The following is a 17,900-nucleotide window of genomic DNA, read 5'->3' as shown; positions in this document are numbered from 1 at the left end:
GGTGGGTGGGGGGTGGGGGTGGTGGTGTGAAATGGAGGGGTTGTGCTGGTTCTCAGGACATCTTGGTAAACTGAGGTATATCAATGAGGTGTGCTTGTGCTTTCATGAGGATTATGTCACAGAGGGCAAAGACATCTTGTAGGGCAGAGGAGAAAAAGGGTCATGGTCAGTGGATGAAAACAATGAAGAGCTGGCACCTCATACCACGCCAGATGAATATTAAGAATGACAAGAAGAGGTAAAATATTCGCGGTTGAACCCGACCCATTTTCTTGACAGCCTGACTAGCTTTTACCTGGCACTAATCATGTCTCGAAACAAGGAATTTGCCTAAAGTTTCTATTTTAGGTTTTTAAAAACCTTTTGTTTCATTGAGGTCAAGTTTGAGCATTAAAATGTGCAACACATTGTACCAGTTATTTAGTTATTTGAACGATTGAGCCAAATGTGCTGGTGTGGACAACCGATGTCGGATATTCGACCAGGTTGAAATTGGAAAAAAAAAACAGAAGAAGATGTCGTGCAGAGCACGATATTTGCAAAATGCACCCCCACCTCTCCAAAGGTTGCCATGGATACATCAAATTGTCCATTTCATTGAGATTAAAATTGACAATCTTGATCAAAGGTCAGGTCAATCGGATGAAAATTGGTGATTTTTGAGATTGAAATTCATGATTTTAGAAGTTTGACCTTGAGTTGACCTTTGAACCTGAAAAATAGTTTGTTTACAAATTCAGTGACGGACTATGCAATTGCTGCTTAATTTTCAGATTAATCGGATGAAAATTGATGATTTTAGAAGTTTGACCTTGAGTTGACCTTTGAACCTGAAAAATAGTTGGTTTACAAATTCAGTGACGGACTATGCAATTGCTGCTTAATTTTCAGATTAATCGGATGAAAATTGATGATTTTTCCGATGGAATTTGATTATTTTAGACGTTTGACCTTGAGTTGACCTTTGACCTTTTAACCTCAAAAATAGTTGCTTTTCCAATTCGGTGACACAATATGCCAAACCCCCCCCCCCCATAAAATTAAGGTCCTTCAGCATTTTAAATGAGGAAGGAAGCTTGAGCTCCCCCCAAATACCTTAAACATTTGAAATCCCATTGTTTTTAGGAAGCAGGTTGTCCACTCTGCATTGAAATCGCTCCTGCTTTATTTGAACCATTTAAACACGCTATTTTCTCATACCGTACAGGTGTTGAAGCTTGAGGAACAACAGAATCACGGGGGGGGGGGCAACAGATCAAATTCGGTAAGGGGAAATCCACGCACAGAACACGTGGATGCATCACAGTACAAGTGACGGGTGGCTACGGAAGATCGACTTGCAAGTAAAACTCACTTAGAAATGGGCGAGACCATGAATGAGATGGAGCTGGGCAACAGATTGGAAAACCTGAAGGAAAAAGCTTGAGATGCCAGATTTAGGAAGACATTTTCACAGAAGAGGTAGGTGAACCAATGGCAGTATTTGTGAAGTTTCGACTTGGGGAGGTAATAAGGATGGTTTTTCTGGTGGTATGCTTGCAACCTGCTAGGATTGGGTTGGGTTCTGGCAGTAGTCAGGTCAAAAAGTGAGAGCACAGGAGGAGCAAGACCAGTATTGAACCAATAAAATGATTTATTCCTTCATTGAATTGTGGACTTGCATTTGGAGTTGTTCAAGTCAACAATAAGCCATATAAATGGTGGATTGAAGCCCCAATGGCTCAGTACGTCATAGGTTAAAACATTTTTAAAATTTAACATGCACATATGATTGCAGGAGCCATGTGTCCGTTCCGACATGTGACTGGCGAGAAGAATGTCGTGTGCAAACATTGGCTCCGTGGACTTTGCAAGAAGGGAGACCAGTGCGAGTTTCTTCACGAGTACGACATGAGCCGCATGCCTGAGTGCTATTTCTACTCAAAATTTGGTCAGCCAATTGAATCCTTGGTTTTTATAGGACTTTGTTGTTCCTTGTTTTAAATGTCCTTTTGTAATTTCCTCCTCCAATGGGAAAGTATGTTAACCCAAGAGGGGCGGGGGGTGGGGGGGGGTGCGGAATAAGTGTATCGAGCAGAAGATCATCTTTCAAGAAAATGGAATTTATTTTATTAGTTATTTCATTAAGATGTACACAGGTTTTTAGGTCATCTCTCCCGAGATGACCTAATAAAGCCGGACCAGATGTCCGTCCGTACGTCCGTCAACAATTTTTGATTCCGATCTTGATGAAACTTAGTACATGGGTCGAGGTCGATGAGTGTTGCACAACGATATAACTTTTGTCCGGGTTCAAGGTCAGGGACGAAGTCACGTAAGTTATAAAAATCGCCATTTTCAAAACCTATCTAGTCTGCCATTCTACAAGATATTCGGCAACTGTTTATTGATTATGATAGTAAAAAATATTATCTTGTATCTAACCGGACAGATTTTTGAATTTCCTTCCCGTTTGATCGTCACGTGATCTGGAAGATGGCCAGAAAACGCCGATGCGATTCGCAAAGAAGGAAGGAAGGAAGGAGAAATGAAATATAAATAATATGGAATAGGCAAAGCGTAGAAGCAAATGTAGAATTCTACATTCCAATGTAGAATGTAGAAGCGAATGTAGAAGTAGAATGTAGAATGTAAAAATTAGAAAATTGTCAAATATTCCCAAACCTGTCTGTCCGTCTGGTGCAATATCACATAGCCTATGCTGTACATGAGACCACATAGCACCAGCATGCCAAAAGTGGCGACAATCCGTCCGGCAGTTTCGGAGGAGATACGTCCACAAAATATGGCTGAGCGTATTAATATAATAATGAAAATCTGAAACGTCTTGCATCAATAAGTATTCAACCCCTTTGCTATGACACTCCAAGTTGAGCTCAGGTGCATCCAATTTCCTTTGCTTATCCTGGAGATGTCTCTGCAACGAGATTGGAGTCCACCTATGGCCGATTCAATTGATTGGACATGATTTAGAAAGAAACACCTTTCAATATCAGCTCCCACAGTTGACAGTGCTTGTCAGAGCAGAAACTCTACCATGAAGTCCGAGGAATTGTCCGTAGAACTCCGAGATAGAATTGTGAGGAGGCGTAGATCTGTGGAGGGTATAAAACAATTTTGAGAGTGTTGAAAGTTCCCAAGAGCACAGAGAGCTCCATCATTGGGAAATGGAAGAATATGGAACTGCCCAGACTCTTCTTAGAGCTGAGCAACTGGGCAAGAAAGTCCTTGGTCAGGGAGGTGACCAAAACCCCAATCACCAATCTGACAGAACTACAGAGTTCCTTCGCTGAGATGGCAGAGCCTTCTGGAAGGACAACAATCTCTGCAGCACTTCACAAATCTATGCTTTATGGGAGAGTGGCCAGATGGAAGCCACTCCTGAGAAAGACACCCTTTGCAGCACGCCTGGAGTTTGCAAAAAGTCACGGGAAAGACTTGAGAGCATGAGGCAGAAGATTCTGTGGTCTGATGCAACAAAAATGAAGATTGCTGTTCACCGACGCTCCCCATCCGTCTTGACAGAGCTTGAGCAAATCTGCAAGGAAGAATGGGAGAAACGCCCCAAATTCAGAAGTGCAAAGCTGATACAGACATACCCAAGATGACTCGAATCTGTAATCGCTGCTAAATGTGCTTGAAATTGACTCAGGGTGTTGAATACTTATTGACACAAGACATTTCAGCTTTTCATTTTTAACTAATTTGTATAAATATCTAAAAACATGTTTTCACTTTGTCATTATGGGGTATTTTGTGTGGATCGGTGACAAAAAATTTAAATTTAATCCATTTTAGATTCAGGCTGTAACAACAAAATGTGACAAAAGTTGTGAGGTGTGAATCCTTTCTGAAGGCACTGTACAACAAGGAGGCCTTCATCTGCAGCTTGATGGAGTACTGCTGTTCCTTCTGGGCTTGCTTCCCTGCCTCGTGTCTTGCTCAGCTTGACACGGTGGAAACAAAGGCCTTCACGATTATTGGAATTTCCCACGATGAAGCTGAGTTGAGTATATGGGTTGATCACTTTCACATCACAGACAGGTCGGTGGTCTCTGTCTTCTTCTGCCTCCTTTCTAGTGTTGCACCTTCTACCCTTTTCATGTTTTGTCCCACCCCCAGGTTTCTGCAGGGTGCACATGGTCAACCACCAACCTCCATCGGGTAAAACTACCTAAATCCAGGATCACTGCTCACCTCCACTCATTCGTTCGTCTTTTTCCCCCATCTGTTGAACCAACTTCCACATTCTCTTCAATCTTATTCTTCCCTTCAGGTCTTCAAGACAGGTGTTCACCACCATCTCAGATCAACCCCAATACAAAACCATCATCTTTTCTACCTCCATTAACCCTCCCCAAGCCCACCGATTTTTCAGTTTTTCCGTCCTGCGTGCTTGCTTCTGTATCCATCTTATCCACCCACCCCCATGTCCTTCCATACTCCTCTTTTTTTTTCCCCCACATCCATTATTTGTCCAATTACCACTCTGTTTGTCCCTCATCCCTGCTGTTTATGTACCCCGCTCTCTACTGTTCCTTTTGTTCTTTTATGTTCTGATCCATTCTCTGTTCAAGCTCCTCCACCAGCTTCGACTCTGTATACAAAAAGAATAAGAAAATGAGGTAGTAATAGTTTCAAGACTGCAAGTGTAAATGAAGTATAGTTTCGGAAATATTCTGCTCGCCATTCATTAAATGTGTATACAGACTGTTGGTTCACGAAAAAAATAAGTGACCACTATATTCGTTATTGTTGTGTGTCTGTCTGTCTGTCTGTCTGTCTGTCCCGAGCATAGCTCTGTGGGTTTTGATCCGATCCTGATAAAATTTTGGTGGGAGATTTATATCATGATCTGGTTGTGTTTTCCTGAGAATGGGCGTGGTGCTTCCATTATGGGCGGAGCCACACCCAAAAAACATGTTTTTAGGGGGTAGCCGATTTCAATTTACATCTTCTCCGAGGGGGTTTGTCGAATCTGACAGAGGTTTCGGTATTTGGTTAGCCCAATGGCACCTGCATAGCCCCACGGAGCTCGATTTTTCATTTTCGTGTCAAGGTCACAAGGTCACGAACTTAGAAAATTGCGAATTGTGTTTTTAGGGGGTAGCCAATTTCAATTTGCATCTTCTCCTAGGGGGTTTGTTGAATCTGGCAGGGGTTTCGGTATTTGGTTAGCCCAATGGCACCTGCATAGCCCCACGGAGCTCAATTTTTTTTTTTCATTTTCGTCCCAAGGTCAAGGTCACAAGGTCACAAACTTAGAAAATTGCGAATTGTGGTTTTAGGGGGTAGCCAATTTCAACTTGCATCTTCTCCTAGGGGGTTTGTCGAATCTGGCAGGGGTTTTCGGTATTTGGTTAGCCCAATGGCACCTGCATAGCCCCACGGAGCTCAATTTTTCATTTTCGTCCCAAGGTCAAGGTCACAAGGTCACGAACTTAGAAAATTGCGAATTGTGTTTTTAGGGGGTAGCCGATTTCAATTTGCATCTTCTCCTAGGGGGTTTGTTGAATCTGGCAGGGGTTTCGGTATTTGGTTAGCCCAATGGCGCCTGCATAGCCCCACAGAGCTCGATATTTTTTTTTTTTTTTCATTTTCGTCCCAAGGTCACAAACTTAGAAAATTGCGAATTTTGACAAAAATCATACGACCGCCCAAACTTTGAGAGCAAGGATGACAATATTTTTTTATGCATAATCTTGAGGTCATTCCCCACCTAAAGTCTTGAAACCATTTTGCTCTATCTCGAACACCTTGCCCGTGGCGCCCCCTTCAAGTTTGTTTTTACGCTGATTTCATCAAAGTATGGATAATCCGTGGAGTGCGAAATGCCATATAGCCTATATGACGTTATATTGTTCCTGGAATGTTCCAGAGGAAATTTTGCACCAAAGGTCATAATCCTTGACCTTTGACCTTTGACCTTTAAAGTTCACAAAGGTCAAATTTTCAAAGTTGTGGGAATCGAACCAGGTTTTCGACCTTCTTCGACGAACTAACTCCAATAAGCTATAGCACGTATCCTGTTTCCTTATTGTAATGTCCACAACATTGTTTTGTGACCTTTAAAGGTTATGCAAAGGTCAAATTTTGAAAGTTGTTGAACAAAACCGGGTTTTCGACATTTTGCAGCTAATAACCTGTCACTCGTACCACATCATGTTGATCATTTTTATAACTTGGTGAAAAATAATTATCACATTGTCTCATCCTTGACTTCTGAAACAATCTACATCGTCAAATACCGCTCGTGAACCATCGTCGTCTTCAGACTTGCCATGTTTAAATTTGTTAATTTATTCTTGTTTTTGCACTGATGATATGGGCTTGCAGAATAGCCGAGAACTAGATGCACTCACCTCTGAGCTGTCAAGCCTGCGTTGTAATCTCAGCCCAGCTATAAACTGTAATACCTGTGTTTCATAGGTATGGCGAGGCATCAGTGTGTGTGCGCCGTCCCTTGGATGGACATTAAATGGGATTCCCGTCGACCAGCATTAGTTTAGTTTGTGGACGTTAAAGATCCCACAGTGTCCTTCGTGAAGAGTAGCCGATCTATCGCCAGCACCATGAACAAATTTCTGCTTAGACTAACTGCTGGGAAGGCAATGGCAAACCACCCAGCATAACTTGCATAAATTGCTTTGGCACTACCAATACTCTGTAAAGAATCGTACAGCTGATCGTCGTCGTCGTCATCATCATATATGTATGTATGTATCTATGTATATCTTTTTGGTTGGAGTGAGTCTACTTATTACATGAAAAATAGGACATGGTTCAAGTTCAGTATTACAAATTCATATGTACACAAGAGATGGTAGATGAGTTAACCAGGTAATGTATGTGCAAATGTTGATTGCTCGTATTATTGTGTGTATATGTGTATACACGATACAGTGCCTATAGAAAGTCTACACCCTCTTTCAAAATTTTCACCTTTCATTACCTTATAGCCTGGAATTCAATTTCATTAAATCAGGCTTTTCTCCACCTTTCTTTACACATCGTAACTCACAACTTCCAAGTGAAAAACAAATTCAACAAATATCAGAAAATTAATTAAAAATACAGAACAACAATATTTTTGGGGGTCGGGTGAGAAGACCACGAAGGGGGGGGGGGTGAACTATCTCTGCTCCTCCCAGACTCCCTGGAATTGTAGGCCATCGCACATGGATAATTCCGTGACGCGGCGGGTCGCTTAACCGACCATGGACGCCAACAACTCAACCACGTGACTTAGGGTCCGCCGTCTAGTTAATCCGGTTACCTAAAAATAACCACGTGATTTAATTACCGGGGAACACGCCCTCGGTACGCCTTGTCCGAACCGGATCACTCTACCGGACCGGATCATTTTACCGGATCGGATGCAGCCGAGCGACACTGCCAAGGACGTACCGGCTAAAAGGAACGGATTGTTGGGAATAAAGTCCTGGCTCAGCTCGGATTCGGACCATGCTGGATCAATGAAAGAAAAGACAAAAACGAGCAGGGAACATTCCTAATAGTAATTTATTAGCAATGGGCGAAGAAAGGTATGTGGTACGATCAAGATTTATTGGGGTGTGTGGTGCAGCAAATAACAAGCAACTTATAAAAGCGGACACAGAGCAAACCTAACCCGAAAATAATAATAATGATCTTCTGCAGGCATACTTGCATAGATAGACAGGCACCAGGATACATGCACACAGACACAGAAAACCCGATGAAGAGGGATTGAACCAAGACAGGCGAGGAGATGAGGCTATGGTCTCTCGGTACCTTTGTATAACTGATAGCGGTACCCAAACGCGCCACCAATATGTTTGGGGGGGGGGGAGCGCTCCGTGGCGCAGTACCCCAACGGACAGCTGGCGCGTTGTCTCTTGCTTCGGGCAGCTCGCGTCGAGACCGTGGGCGTGAAGGAGGGGCTTGAGTTTGGAGGGTGGAGTCAGCGTCGTGTGGGTGGAGAAGAGGAGGAGGAGCCCAGTGATGCTGACAGAAGGCGGAGCCCAGGTCCTGGTTGAGCGGAAGGCAAGGGAGAGCAGCAGCGAGAGAGCGAACGGACCTTTATAGGCCCCGCAGCGCGGAGCGGGGGGCCACCCCGAAAGTCGGTGATGTCCCCCGAATCGGGCACTCTAATTGGCCTCGACCCCCTGCGTGGCCCGGCCACTGGTGTTCTGGCTCTCCTGCCCCCAACATAGTCCCCCCCCTCACCCTCACCCCATCGGTTCTTCTGCTCCTGATATACCTGCCTCATTCTCAGCCCTGCCGGCTCTCCTGCTTTTCCCACACTTCTCAGTAACCCCCCTCCCCCCACCACCACCTGGGCAATGCCGGGTAACCCTGTTGGTTTCAGAATAAAATCAGCTGTTCCTGTAGGTTTCCTTTGCTGGGTGGTGCATTTTACAGTAAAGGCTCAACCATGAGCACCAAGGAGCTTTCAAAAGACCTGGATAAAGTTGTGGAAAGGCACAGATCAGGGGATGGCTATAAAAATATTTCAAGGGCCTTGAATATCCCTTGGAGCACAGTCAAGATAATCATTAAGAAGTGGAAAGCATATGGTACCACCAAGGCTCTGCCGAGATCAGGCTGTCCCTTCAAACTGGATGAACAAGCAAGGAGGAGATTGGCAGAGAGGCCACCAAGAGGCCAATGGCAACTTTGAAAGAGCTGCATGCCTTTATAGCATAGAGTGGTCACTGTATGCATGTGACAACAATATCCCAAGCACTCCACAAGTCTGGCCTGCACAGTAGGGTGGCAAGAAGAAAACCATTACTCAAAAAAGCCCACCTTGAGTCCTGTTTTAGGTTTGCAAAAAAACACTTTGGAGATTCTGAAGCCATGTGGCAAAAGGTTTTGTGGTCTGGTGAAACCAAGATGGAACTTTTTGGCCAAAATGGAAAATGTTATGTTTGGCACAAACACAACACAGAACATCACCCAAAGACCATCCCTACTCTGAAACTTGTTGGTGGCAGCATCATATTATGGGGACGTTTCTCATCAGCAGGGACTGGGGCACTTGTCAGGATACAAGCGAAAATGGATGAAGCAAAACAGAAAAATCCTAGAGGAAAACCTGCTGCCCTCAGCAAGAAAGCTGAAATTGGGACGGAAGTTCACCTTTCAGCATGACAATGACCAGAAGCACACAGCCAAAACTACACTGGAGTGATTAAAGAACAAAAAGATAAATATCCTGGAGTTTCCCAGTCGGAGCTCCGACCGAAATCCAATCAAAAATCTATGGCACGACTTGGAGATCGCTGTCCATCAACACTCCTCACGCAACTTGATTGAGCTTGAACAGTTTTGTACAGAAGAATGGGCAAATATTTCCCAATCAAGGTGTGCAAAGTTGGTCGGGACCTGTCCCAACAGACTCACAGCTGTATTTGCTGTCAAAGGTGCTTCCACCTGGTATTAACTCAGGGGGCTGGACATATCCAACCAAGATAATGTAGTTTTGTATTTTAAATTAATTTTCTGACATTTGTAGAATTCGTTTTTTCATTTGGAAGTTGTGCGTTACGATGTGTAAATGAAGCTGGAAAAAGTCTGATTTAATGTTATTTAATTTGAGGCTATAAGGCAACAAAAGGTGAAAAATTTGAACAGGGGTGTAGACTTTATGTAGGCACTGCATATAAATAACACATGCACATTTTTTTCTTCCCTGAGGATGGCAACACACTCCATGTTGCACTAAAATACCTGGGTAAGGCCAACTGCTACCCCCCCCCCCACAACTCTCCACCCTCTTATATAGCATGATATGTCAAAAAAGTTGTGGATGAGTTATGACAAAACTTGGTGGAACAGTTAGTTCGGTGACAAGAACAAGCCGATTCGATTTTGGTTAAGGTCTAGATGCAGATCTATCAGTGGCCTATCAGTGGGATACAAAATGTAAACTGTTCAGCCTGGTGGAGGTATGGGCTCCACTGAGTGTCGTTCACGTTTTAAATGCAGGGATTTAGGCTTGTGGAGGAGCTAAATGACAAAGGACAACAGGTTCACAGACTACCAAAGGATGTGGTGGAGAAGGGAAGGGGTGTATTTGGTCTTCCCAGGTATTTTAGTTGTATCCTTTCGAGGGAAGGGGAGGTAGGGAATTACCGAAATACACAAGGACTGTTAACAATAGCTTGGAGAGAAGCAAATCTTATCATGATTCTTATTTGCAAGAACATGTATTATTTGTACTCATTTTTAAAATTACATTGCATTTTACATTGTATCCAAAATCAGAAATGACAGAACGCCTGTCCCGAGGATGAAGTTAAACTACCCCGCAGTGCTGAAAAGCGGAGAAAAGCTCAACAAGAGGTGGACAGGGATGAAATCGCCTGGAATTAACTTTTTCGTTACATAAACAGCAGAACCATAAAAGGGTCTTCGGTCTCACACATCTGAGGTGTGTCCCACTACAAATCAGGTTGCAGTCGCTTGCTAATCCACCCGTTCTGTATCAACGGCTTCGTTCGACTGCTTACCTGAGTGATTAAGCCACTTGGCAAGTACTCTACAAGAAACTTCCAGCTTTTCCACGAGCCATGTCTGTGTGTAGAAAAATAAAACAACAAAATATGAACTTGGTAACTGAACACACCCATGGAAGTGCTGGGGTGTGTTCCATTAGCAAGTTTCTTGTAGAGCGCTCACCAAGTGAGCACTCAAGCAAGAACTCCAATTAAATGATTGATAAGGAATGGCTGGCTTGTCAAGCGACAGCAAGCTGATTGGTAATGGAACACCACAAACATGGCATTCTTTTTTCCGAAGGGGGGGAGAAGGCAATAAAACATGGGAATGCAGTCAAGTCGAGAGCAACATTAGCGAAGCAAGTGTGAAAATAACATGGAGTCGTCTTTTATATTTATGTTTTTTGGGGAGTGGGGGGCGTTTTGGGTGGCAACAACATGGACTTGTCTTCTTTGGGGGCATTTTTGGACAAAAATAACACTGACTGCTCTTCCTTTTTTTTGGGCCTAAATATTTCTTGCGCCCAAGGCCCCAAAAAATTAATCCGCCTCTGATTACTGTACACCATTACTGCTGATTATTCACTTTATTGGTCTTTATATTGTTTTAATCTGTTTTATTTGTAGCAAAACTTCTGATGCTTCTTCTCTGTGAATAATAAGGTTAATGAACTGATGCAACACAATAAAGAAGGTTTGTTTATTCAAATCATAAAGGTCCAGGCGACTTTTTACATGAGTGAGAAATGGATTTTGTCGGTCAAATTGTAGTACTAATATATATTGTGTAAAATATAGGAGACGGGGTGTCGGGTCAGTTAACAGTAATGCTGAAAATATAAATGTATATTTGACAGGTGAGTGCAGTAACAAAGAATGTCCATTCCTTCACATTGATCCGGAGTCGAAGATTAAAGATTGTCCTTGGTACGACCGGGGTTTTTGTAAACACGGTAAGACCTAAATATCTTGCAGCCATGTATAACTGCTTGAGTTGTTGCTGTTGGAAATCTCTGAACAGCAAATTGCACTGGACTATACCTTGTCTTGATAGGTCTAACCAGTTAAAGACCATGAAGCTTAATTTGGCAATCCCCGTTGGAGCCGTGATGTGATGTTACTGCTGCAGTGACTCTCACTTTGGATTTTCGCTGCAGGTCCTTTGTGTCGGCACCGGCACACTCGCAGGGTGCTGTGCGTTAATTTCCTCGTGGGATTCTGCCCAGAAGGCCCGGACTGCAAGTTTGTGCAGTGAGTCCGAAAAAAAGATTTTCATGTGAATTTATGTCTCTCGAATGGGAATGTTCATTTCAAAAAGTACATTACATGGTGCATGGGAAATCATGTCCATCTATGTAATGCCTTGAACTGTGAACTTTCTTTTTCTAGCCCTCGGTTTGAACTTCCGATGCCAAGCCAAGATAATCTTCCAAATAAGGTACTTTCATGCACAAATCATCAAGACATTGATCATGAAGTAACCAAACAAATTGGCATTTTCATTCGTCGGTCCAGACATCCTGTCACCAAAATGCACAATCCGAGAATTTAAAAATCTTTGCATTTCAACAACCCAACCACCATCTCTTTATGGCGTGTTCCAATTGATGACTGATTCCTTCGTGTGTCATTACCAGGCTCCAATCTCTGGGGCAAACGTATTCCAGAACTTCCCCCCAATTTCAATGGGTACTTCTGGAATGCGAAATACCAGACCTCTTGAGCAGGTCACCTGCTTCAAGGTAAGCATTCGTACAGTGCTTGGTGTGTTCTTCGCAAACACCTTTGCAAATCTTCATTCACACAGGTAGTTGTATTTGCCAGCTGTGTAGAAGGCATTTCATTTCAAATGCATTTGTTAGGACATAAAACAAAACTGTATATTTGACAGGTGAGTGCAGTAACAAGAATGTCCATTCCTTCACATTGATCCTTCACATTCACATTCCACAAAACAAAATTCAGAATGCATTCAATATTTTGTTGTAGGAGATAGATGAAGGACTCAGAAACACTGAGTGAAAACGATGATAGCTTGAGTGTAATTGTTGAAAAGTAATCCCACCTATTCTTTTTCTCCAAAAAATGTAAAGATATTTGAATGAAACAAAGACTTGCATGAAGACCAATCATTATTCTACCATGGTGCCTATTTATTTATCAACATAATCACCTCTGTGGTGACAATTTATACCAATGTTCAAGTACTTTTGTAATGATATCACGATAGAACTGTGCGTTCTGCTGACTTTAACCAGTGCTTCAGAGTGGCCTTGATGTCATCGTTGGAAGAAATGTGTTCTCCACGAAGGTGTTCCTTAAATTTGAGTCGAAGATGAAAATCTGATGGAGTCAAATCAGGGCTGGTGATCCTTCGTGACCACACTCCATGAACCGTCTATTACTCTCAGGATTGTAATGGTCGTCCCAACCCTCACCCGGAGCCGGTCGGTCGTCCCGACCCTCAACCGGAGCCGGTCGGTCGTCCCGACCCTCACCCGGAGCCGGTCGGTCGTCCCGACCCTCACCCGGAGCCGGTCGGTCGTCCCGACCCTCACCCGGAGCCGGTCGGTCGTCCCGACCCTCACCCGGAGCCGGTCGGTCGTCCCGACCCTCACCCGGAGCCGGTCGGTCGTCCCGACCCTCACCCGGAGCCGGTCGGTCGTCCCGACCCTCACCCGGAGCCGGTCGGTCGTCCCGACCCTCACCCGGAGCCGGTCGGTCGTCCCGACCCTCACCCGCAGCCGCTCGGTCGTCCCGACCCTCACCCGCAGCCGGTCGGTCGTCCCGACCCTCACCCGCAGCCGGTCGGTCGTCCCGACCCTCACCCGCAGCCGGTCGGTCGTCCCGACCCTCACCCGCAGCCGGTCGGTCGTCCCGACCCTCACCCGCAGCCGGTCGGTCGTCCCGACCCTCACCCGCAGCCGGTCGGTCGTCCCGACCCTCACCCGCAGCCGGTCGGTCGTCCCGACCCTCACCCGCAGCCGGTCGGTCGTCCCGACCCTCACCCGCAGCCGGTCGGTCGTCCCGACCCTCACCCGCAGCCGGTCGGTCGTCCCGACCCTCACCCGCAGCCGGTCGGTCGTCCCGACCCTCACCCGCAGCCGGTCGGTCGTCCCGACCCTCACCCGCAGCCGGTCGGTCGTCCCGACCCTCACCCGCAGCCGGTCGGTCGTCCCGACCCTCACCCGCAGCCGGTCGGTCGTCCCGACCCTCACCCGCAGCCGGTCGGTCGTCCCGACCCTCACCCGCAGCCGGTCGGTCGTCCCGACCCTCACCCGCAGCCGGTCGGGCGTCCCGACCCTCACCCGCAGCCGCTCGGGCGTCCCGACCCTCACCCGCAGCCGCTCGGGCGTCCCGACCCTCACCCGCAGCCGCTCGGGCGTCCCGACCCTCACCCGCAGCCGGTCGGGCGTCCCGACCCTCACCCGCAGCCGGTCGGTCGTCCCGACCCTCACCCGCAGCCGGTCGGTCGTCCCGACCCTCACCCGCAGCCGGTCGGTCGTCCCGACCCTCACCCGCAGCCGGTCGGTCGTCCCGACCCTCACCCGCAGCCGGTCGGTCGTCCCGACCCTCACCCGCAGCCGGTCGGTCGTCCCGACCCTCACCCGCAGCCGGTCGGTCGTCCCGACCCTCACCCGCAGCCGGTCGGTCGTCCCGACCCTCACCCGCAGCCGGTCGGTCGTCCCGACCCTCACCCGCAGCCGGTCGGTCGTCCCGACCCTCACCCGCAGCCGCTCGGGCGTCCCGACCCTCACCCGCAGCCGCTCGGGCGTCCCGACCCTCACCCGCAGCCGCTCGGGCGTCCCGACCCTCACCCGCAGCCGCTCGGTCGTCCCAACCCTCAGCCGCTCGGGCGTCCCAACCCTCACCCGCAGTGATTCAGAGCACTGCCCTCTGCCATCTTGACGAATGTAGCACTGAGACATTTTGTAAGAATCATGAATCTTCACACCCAGTGGCGGGAAGAACGAATGTGTGAACTGCACTTTGTTTCATTAGAGTATCTTTGTGTTTATGAGAAAAAGAATTGGAGGGATTACTTTTCAACAAACCCTTGTCAATTGATGTTGTTGTTTATGTTTTTATTACATTCCTGTTTTTATCCCCCGCCGCGTGGCGGAAGGGGGATATTGTTGTCACCCGGGTCTGTCCGTCCGGCTGTCCTTCCAACTGGCTGGGCGTCAACATTTATAGCCTTGAGTGCGATAACTCATAAACTGTTTGCCATATTGATTTGAAATTTGGGTCACACATGTACCACCTGAAAAGGAAGAACCCTATTGATTTTGGGCGTGGCCGGATCCAAGATGGCTGACTGGGGCGGCCATTTTGAAAATTTTTTTTTTTTAATAAATGGAAAACCGCTTATCTGATTTCAATTATTTTTCAATGGCGGGGGATTCCCCATCTCTGATGGTATATTTTTCATTTTTGAAAGCAACGATTTCTTTTCTTTTTCCTCCTTCCAGTGTGGAGACCGAGGGCATTATGCCAACAAGTGTCCACGGAGTCACCTTTCCTTTCTGAGCCACAACCTTGGCTGATTTTTTCCCTAATTTTGGGACTTGCTCATACCCTTCTGCTATTCCTCACTGCTTTAGAAAAAGTCTTTTCACGTGGCACACTGGACGTTGCAGACCGTCAAGATGAGTATGTGAATAGTATGAATGCGGCTACAAGAACTGGTTTATCAATGTTCACTTGGATACATTTTGTGTGCACACAGTAAGTGCATAAATTATTTTCTTGTCGAATTCCGAGTTGAGGGCTTCTCTTGTTTGATCTTCATTAACGTGATGCATAACCCCCTTCAACAAAACTTGAATTGCACAATGTTTTGTTTGTAAGTGCAATATTGTCACTCTCATTTCTTCTGTAATTGTGCTTGGAGCTCAGATGATGAAAATATTGAGATTTTGGAATTTGTACACTTAAAAAAAGAAAAGAAGAATCAGCATTTGTACATACTTTTCATAAATAATGATGGAGTCTCATTTGTCTTTCATCAACAATCGTGGGGTGGCATTGCAAACCTATTGTGAATTTTTTGATAAAAGCACCAAATTTGGCCCACAGGTAGATTAATACATGATGAAAAAAAATCTTGACATTGGGGCATTGCAGATTTGACCCCTGATGATCGTGGCAGCCATTTTACAAAATTTCAACAAGTTAAATGATGTGCAGAAATCTGAGGATCAAGTGGTGAAACTAAAAGCTGATTTACACTTCTGGTCAAAAGTTTTAGAACACCCCCATTTTTCCAGTTTTACCAATATTTAAGCAGTTCAGTGAATAACCTGAAATGGTAGAAAGCTAAGCGGTAAACTGCCAGAGGTTAAAAAAAAAAGTTTAGGTTACAAAAAACTGAAAAATAATGTAAATTTCAGAGTTGTTAAAAAAGGCCCTTTTCAGGGAACAAGTAATGGGTTAGCAACTGCAGCTGTTCTGCAGCAATGGAAGTAAATTAAGCCTTGAAAGTTGATGCAAACAATTCCTACAGGTGTCCTAACTTTTGTTGATTAGTTACAAACCCTCTGTGTGTCTAAAAGCAGTGTTGGAACAGACTGTGTTGCTCCACCCTTTGAAGCATTATTTGGACAATATTGCACCGCAGGAAGTAGTGTATTGCTCTCATAATGGTGAGAAAAAAAGACAATTAACAAAGGAAGACAGACAGACCATTATAACCCTTAAAAGTGTAGGTCTTTCCTTTTGAGAAATTGCAAAGTAAGCCAAGGTGTCAGTGAGTACAGTTTCCTACATCATCAAAATACACTTGGAAACTGGAGGAAACTCTGACAGGAAGAGGTCAGGCAGACCCAACGCCACAACACAATCAGAAGACGAGTTTCTGAGAGTCAACAGCTTGCGTGATAAGCGGCTCACAGGACAGCAGCTTCAAGAACAGTTTAACACTGGTCGAAGTAAGGAAGTCTCAGTTTCAACTGTGAAGAGAAGACTTCGAGCTGTAGGTTTGACAGGTCGAGTGGCAGTAAGAAAGCCATTGCTAAGATGGCAAAATAAGAAAAAGAGGCTTGCCTGGGCCATGAAATTTGGCCAGTGGACTACTGAAAACTGTAAGAAGGTCGTATGGACCGATGAATCAAAATTTGAAATCTTCTGTTCATCACGCAGGGTTTTTGTACGCCGTCCTCAGGATGGTTCCTCAGTGTGTGACACCAACTGTCAAACATGGAGGAGGAAGCGTGATGATCTGGGGCTCTTTTGCTAGATCCAGAGTCGATGACTTGCACAGAGTGACTGGCACCCTGAACCAAAAGGGCTACCACAGCATTTTGCAGCGCCATGCAATACCCTCTGGTCTCTGCCTAATTGGTCAGGGGTTCATCCTACAGCAAGATAACGACCCAAAACATACCTCCAGGCTACGTCAGAACTACCTTAGAAGAAAAGAAGAAGACGGCAGGCTTCAAATCATGGAATGGCCAGCACAGTCTCCAAACTTAAACCCCATCGAGCTGGTTTGGAATGAACTGGACAGAAGGGTGAAAGCAAAACAACGTGCAAGTGCAACACATTTGTGGGAACTTCTGCAACAGTGTTGGGAAGAACTTTCTGAACAATATTTGATTTCCATTATGGAAAGAATGCCACGAGTATGTTCAGCTGTTATATCTGTAAAAGATGGCTACTTTGATGAGTCAAAATTTTAGATTAAATTTTGTTCAACAAAACGATTCCATGATTTCATTTTTATCTGCAATGGTTTATTTGTTCTCTGCTTTAATTTCAAAGTACATTGAAACATTAAACTGCTTAAATTTCAGTAAAGACTGGAAAAATGGAGGTGTTCTAAAACTTTTGATTGGTAGTGTACATAAACTTGCTGATTACCCGAATTAGGTTTATTTTAAATACAAACAAGCAGGCCCGTCCTCAGTGGAAAGTGCTTGGGGACCACTTTGACAACTGGAGGGTCCAAAATACCCAAAAAAATCAAAGTAAGTGTCTATTATACTCGTGGGGTGTGCTTTCCTGTCACTCACCTGCATTTGATTTTTCATTGATTTATTTTCATTCTTTTTTTTGCCTGGTGTATCGGCTTCGATGTTCATCGGCACACAAAATTACCGTGTTCCGCATTGTCTCTGATCACTCACCTGAATTAAAAAAAAAAAATTTTCGGGATTTTTTTTTCATTTATGGATGTTGTCTGACTATTCTGTGATTTCCCCCCCCCCCCCCCGGTGTACGGGATGAATATCTGATGGGCATACTCATCAAAACTCTTGGCAGCAGCTGGTTTCAACATCTGGATGGCAGCAGCCCCATCAAGGACAACAGTAGTTGCAGCAGGTGTGTCTGACTGGGCTTCAGAGATATCTTTCAAGCATGTACGCAAGTCACTCTTGGCATCTAGATGGAGGTTTCTATCATCAGAGAGTGCTG

The 17,900-nt window shown here is 45.3% G+C and overlaps 1 protein-coding gene across 1 annotated transcript in view; it reads left to right on the top strand.

Moving 5' to 3' along the window:
- Nucleotides 1-17,654, top strand: part of CPSF4 (cleavage and polyadenylation specific factor 4) — a 32,616-nt gene extending 14,962 nt beyond the window's left edge. Inside the window, exons 4-9 of the mRNA XM_085890564.1 lie at nucleotides 1,778-1,930; nucleotides 11,342-11,437; nucleotides 11,642-11,735; nucleotides 11,874-11,922; nucleotides 12,122-12,226; nucleotides 14,957-17,654. Of these exons, the coding sequence (XP_085746690.1) occupies nucleotides 1,778-1,930; nucleotides 11,342-11,437; nucleotides 11,642-11,735; nucleotides 11,874-11,922; nucleotides 12,122-12,226; nucleotides 14,957-15,031 (572 nt within the window). The 3' untranslated portion in view covers nucleotides 15,032-17,654. The remainder of the gene's footprint in view (nucleotides 1-1,777; nucleotides 1,931-11,341; nucleotides 11,438-11,641; nucleotides 11,736-11,873; nucleotides 11,923-12,121; nucleotides 12,227-14,956) is intronic.
- Nucleotides 17,655-17,900: the final 246 nt, after the last annotated feature.

The sequence above is a fragment of the Eptatretus burgeri genome, chromosome 8 (assembly GCF_056783735.1).
Source record: "Eptatretus burgeri isolate ZD-2024b chromosome 8, Ebu_testis_v1, whole genome shotgun sequence".
Lineage (NCBI taxonomy): Eukaryota > Metazoa > Chordata > Myxini > Myxiniformes > Myxinidae > Eptatretus > Eptatretus burgeri.
This window is presented reverse-complemented; position numbering and strand designations above follow the sequence as displayed.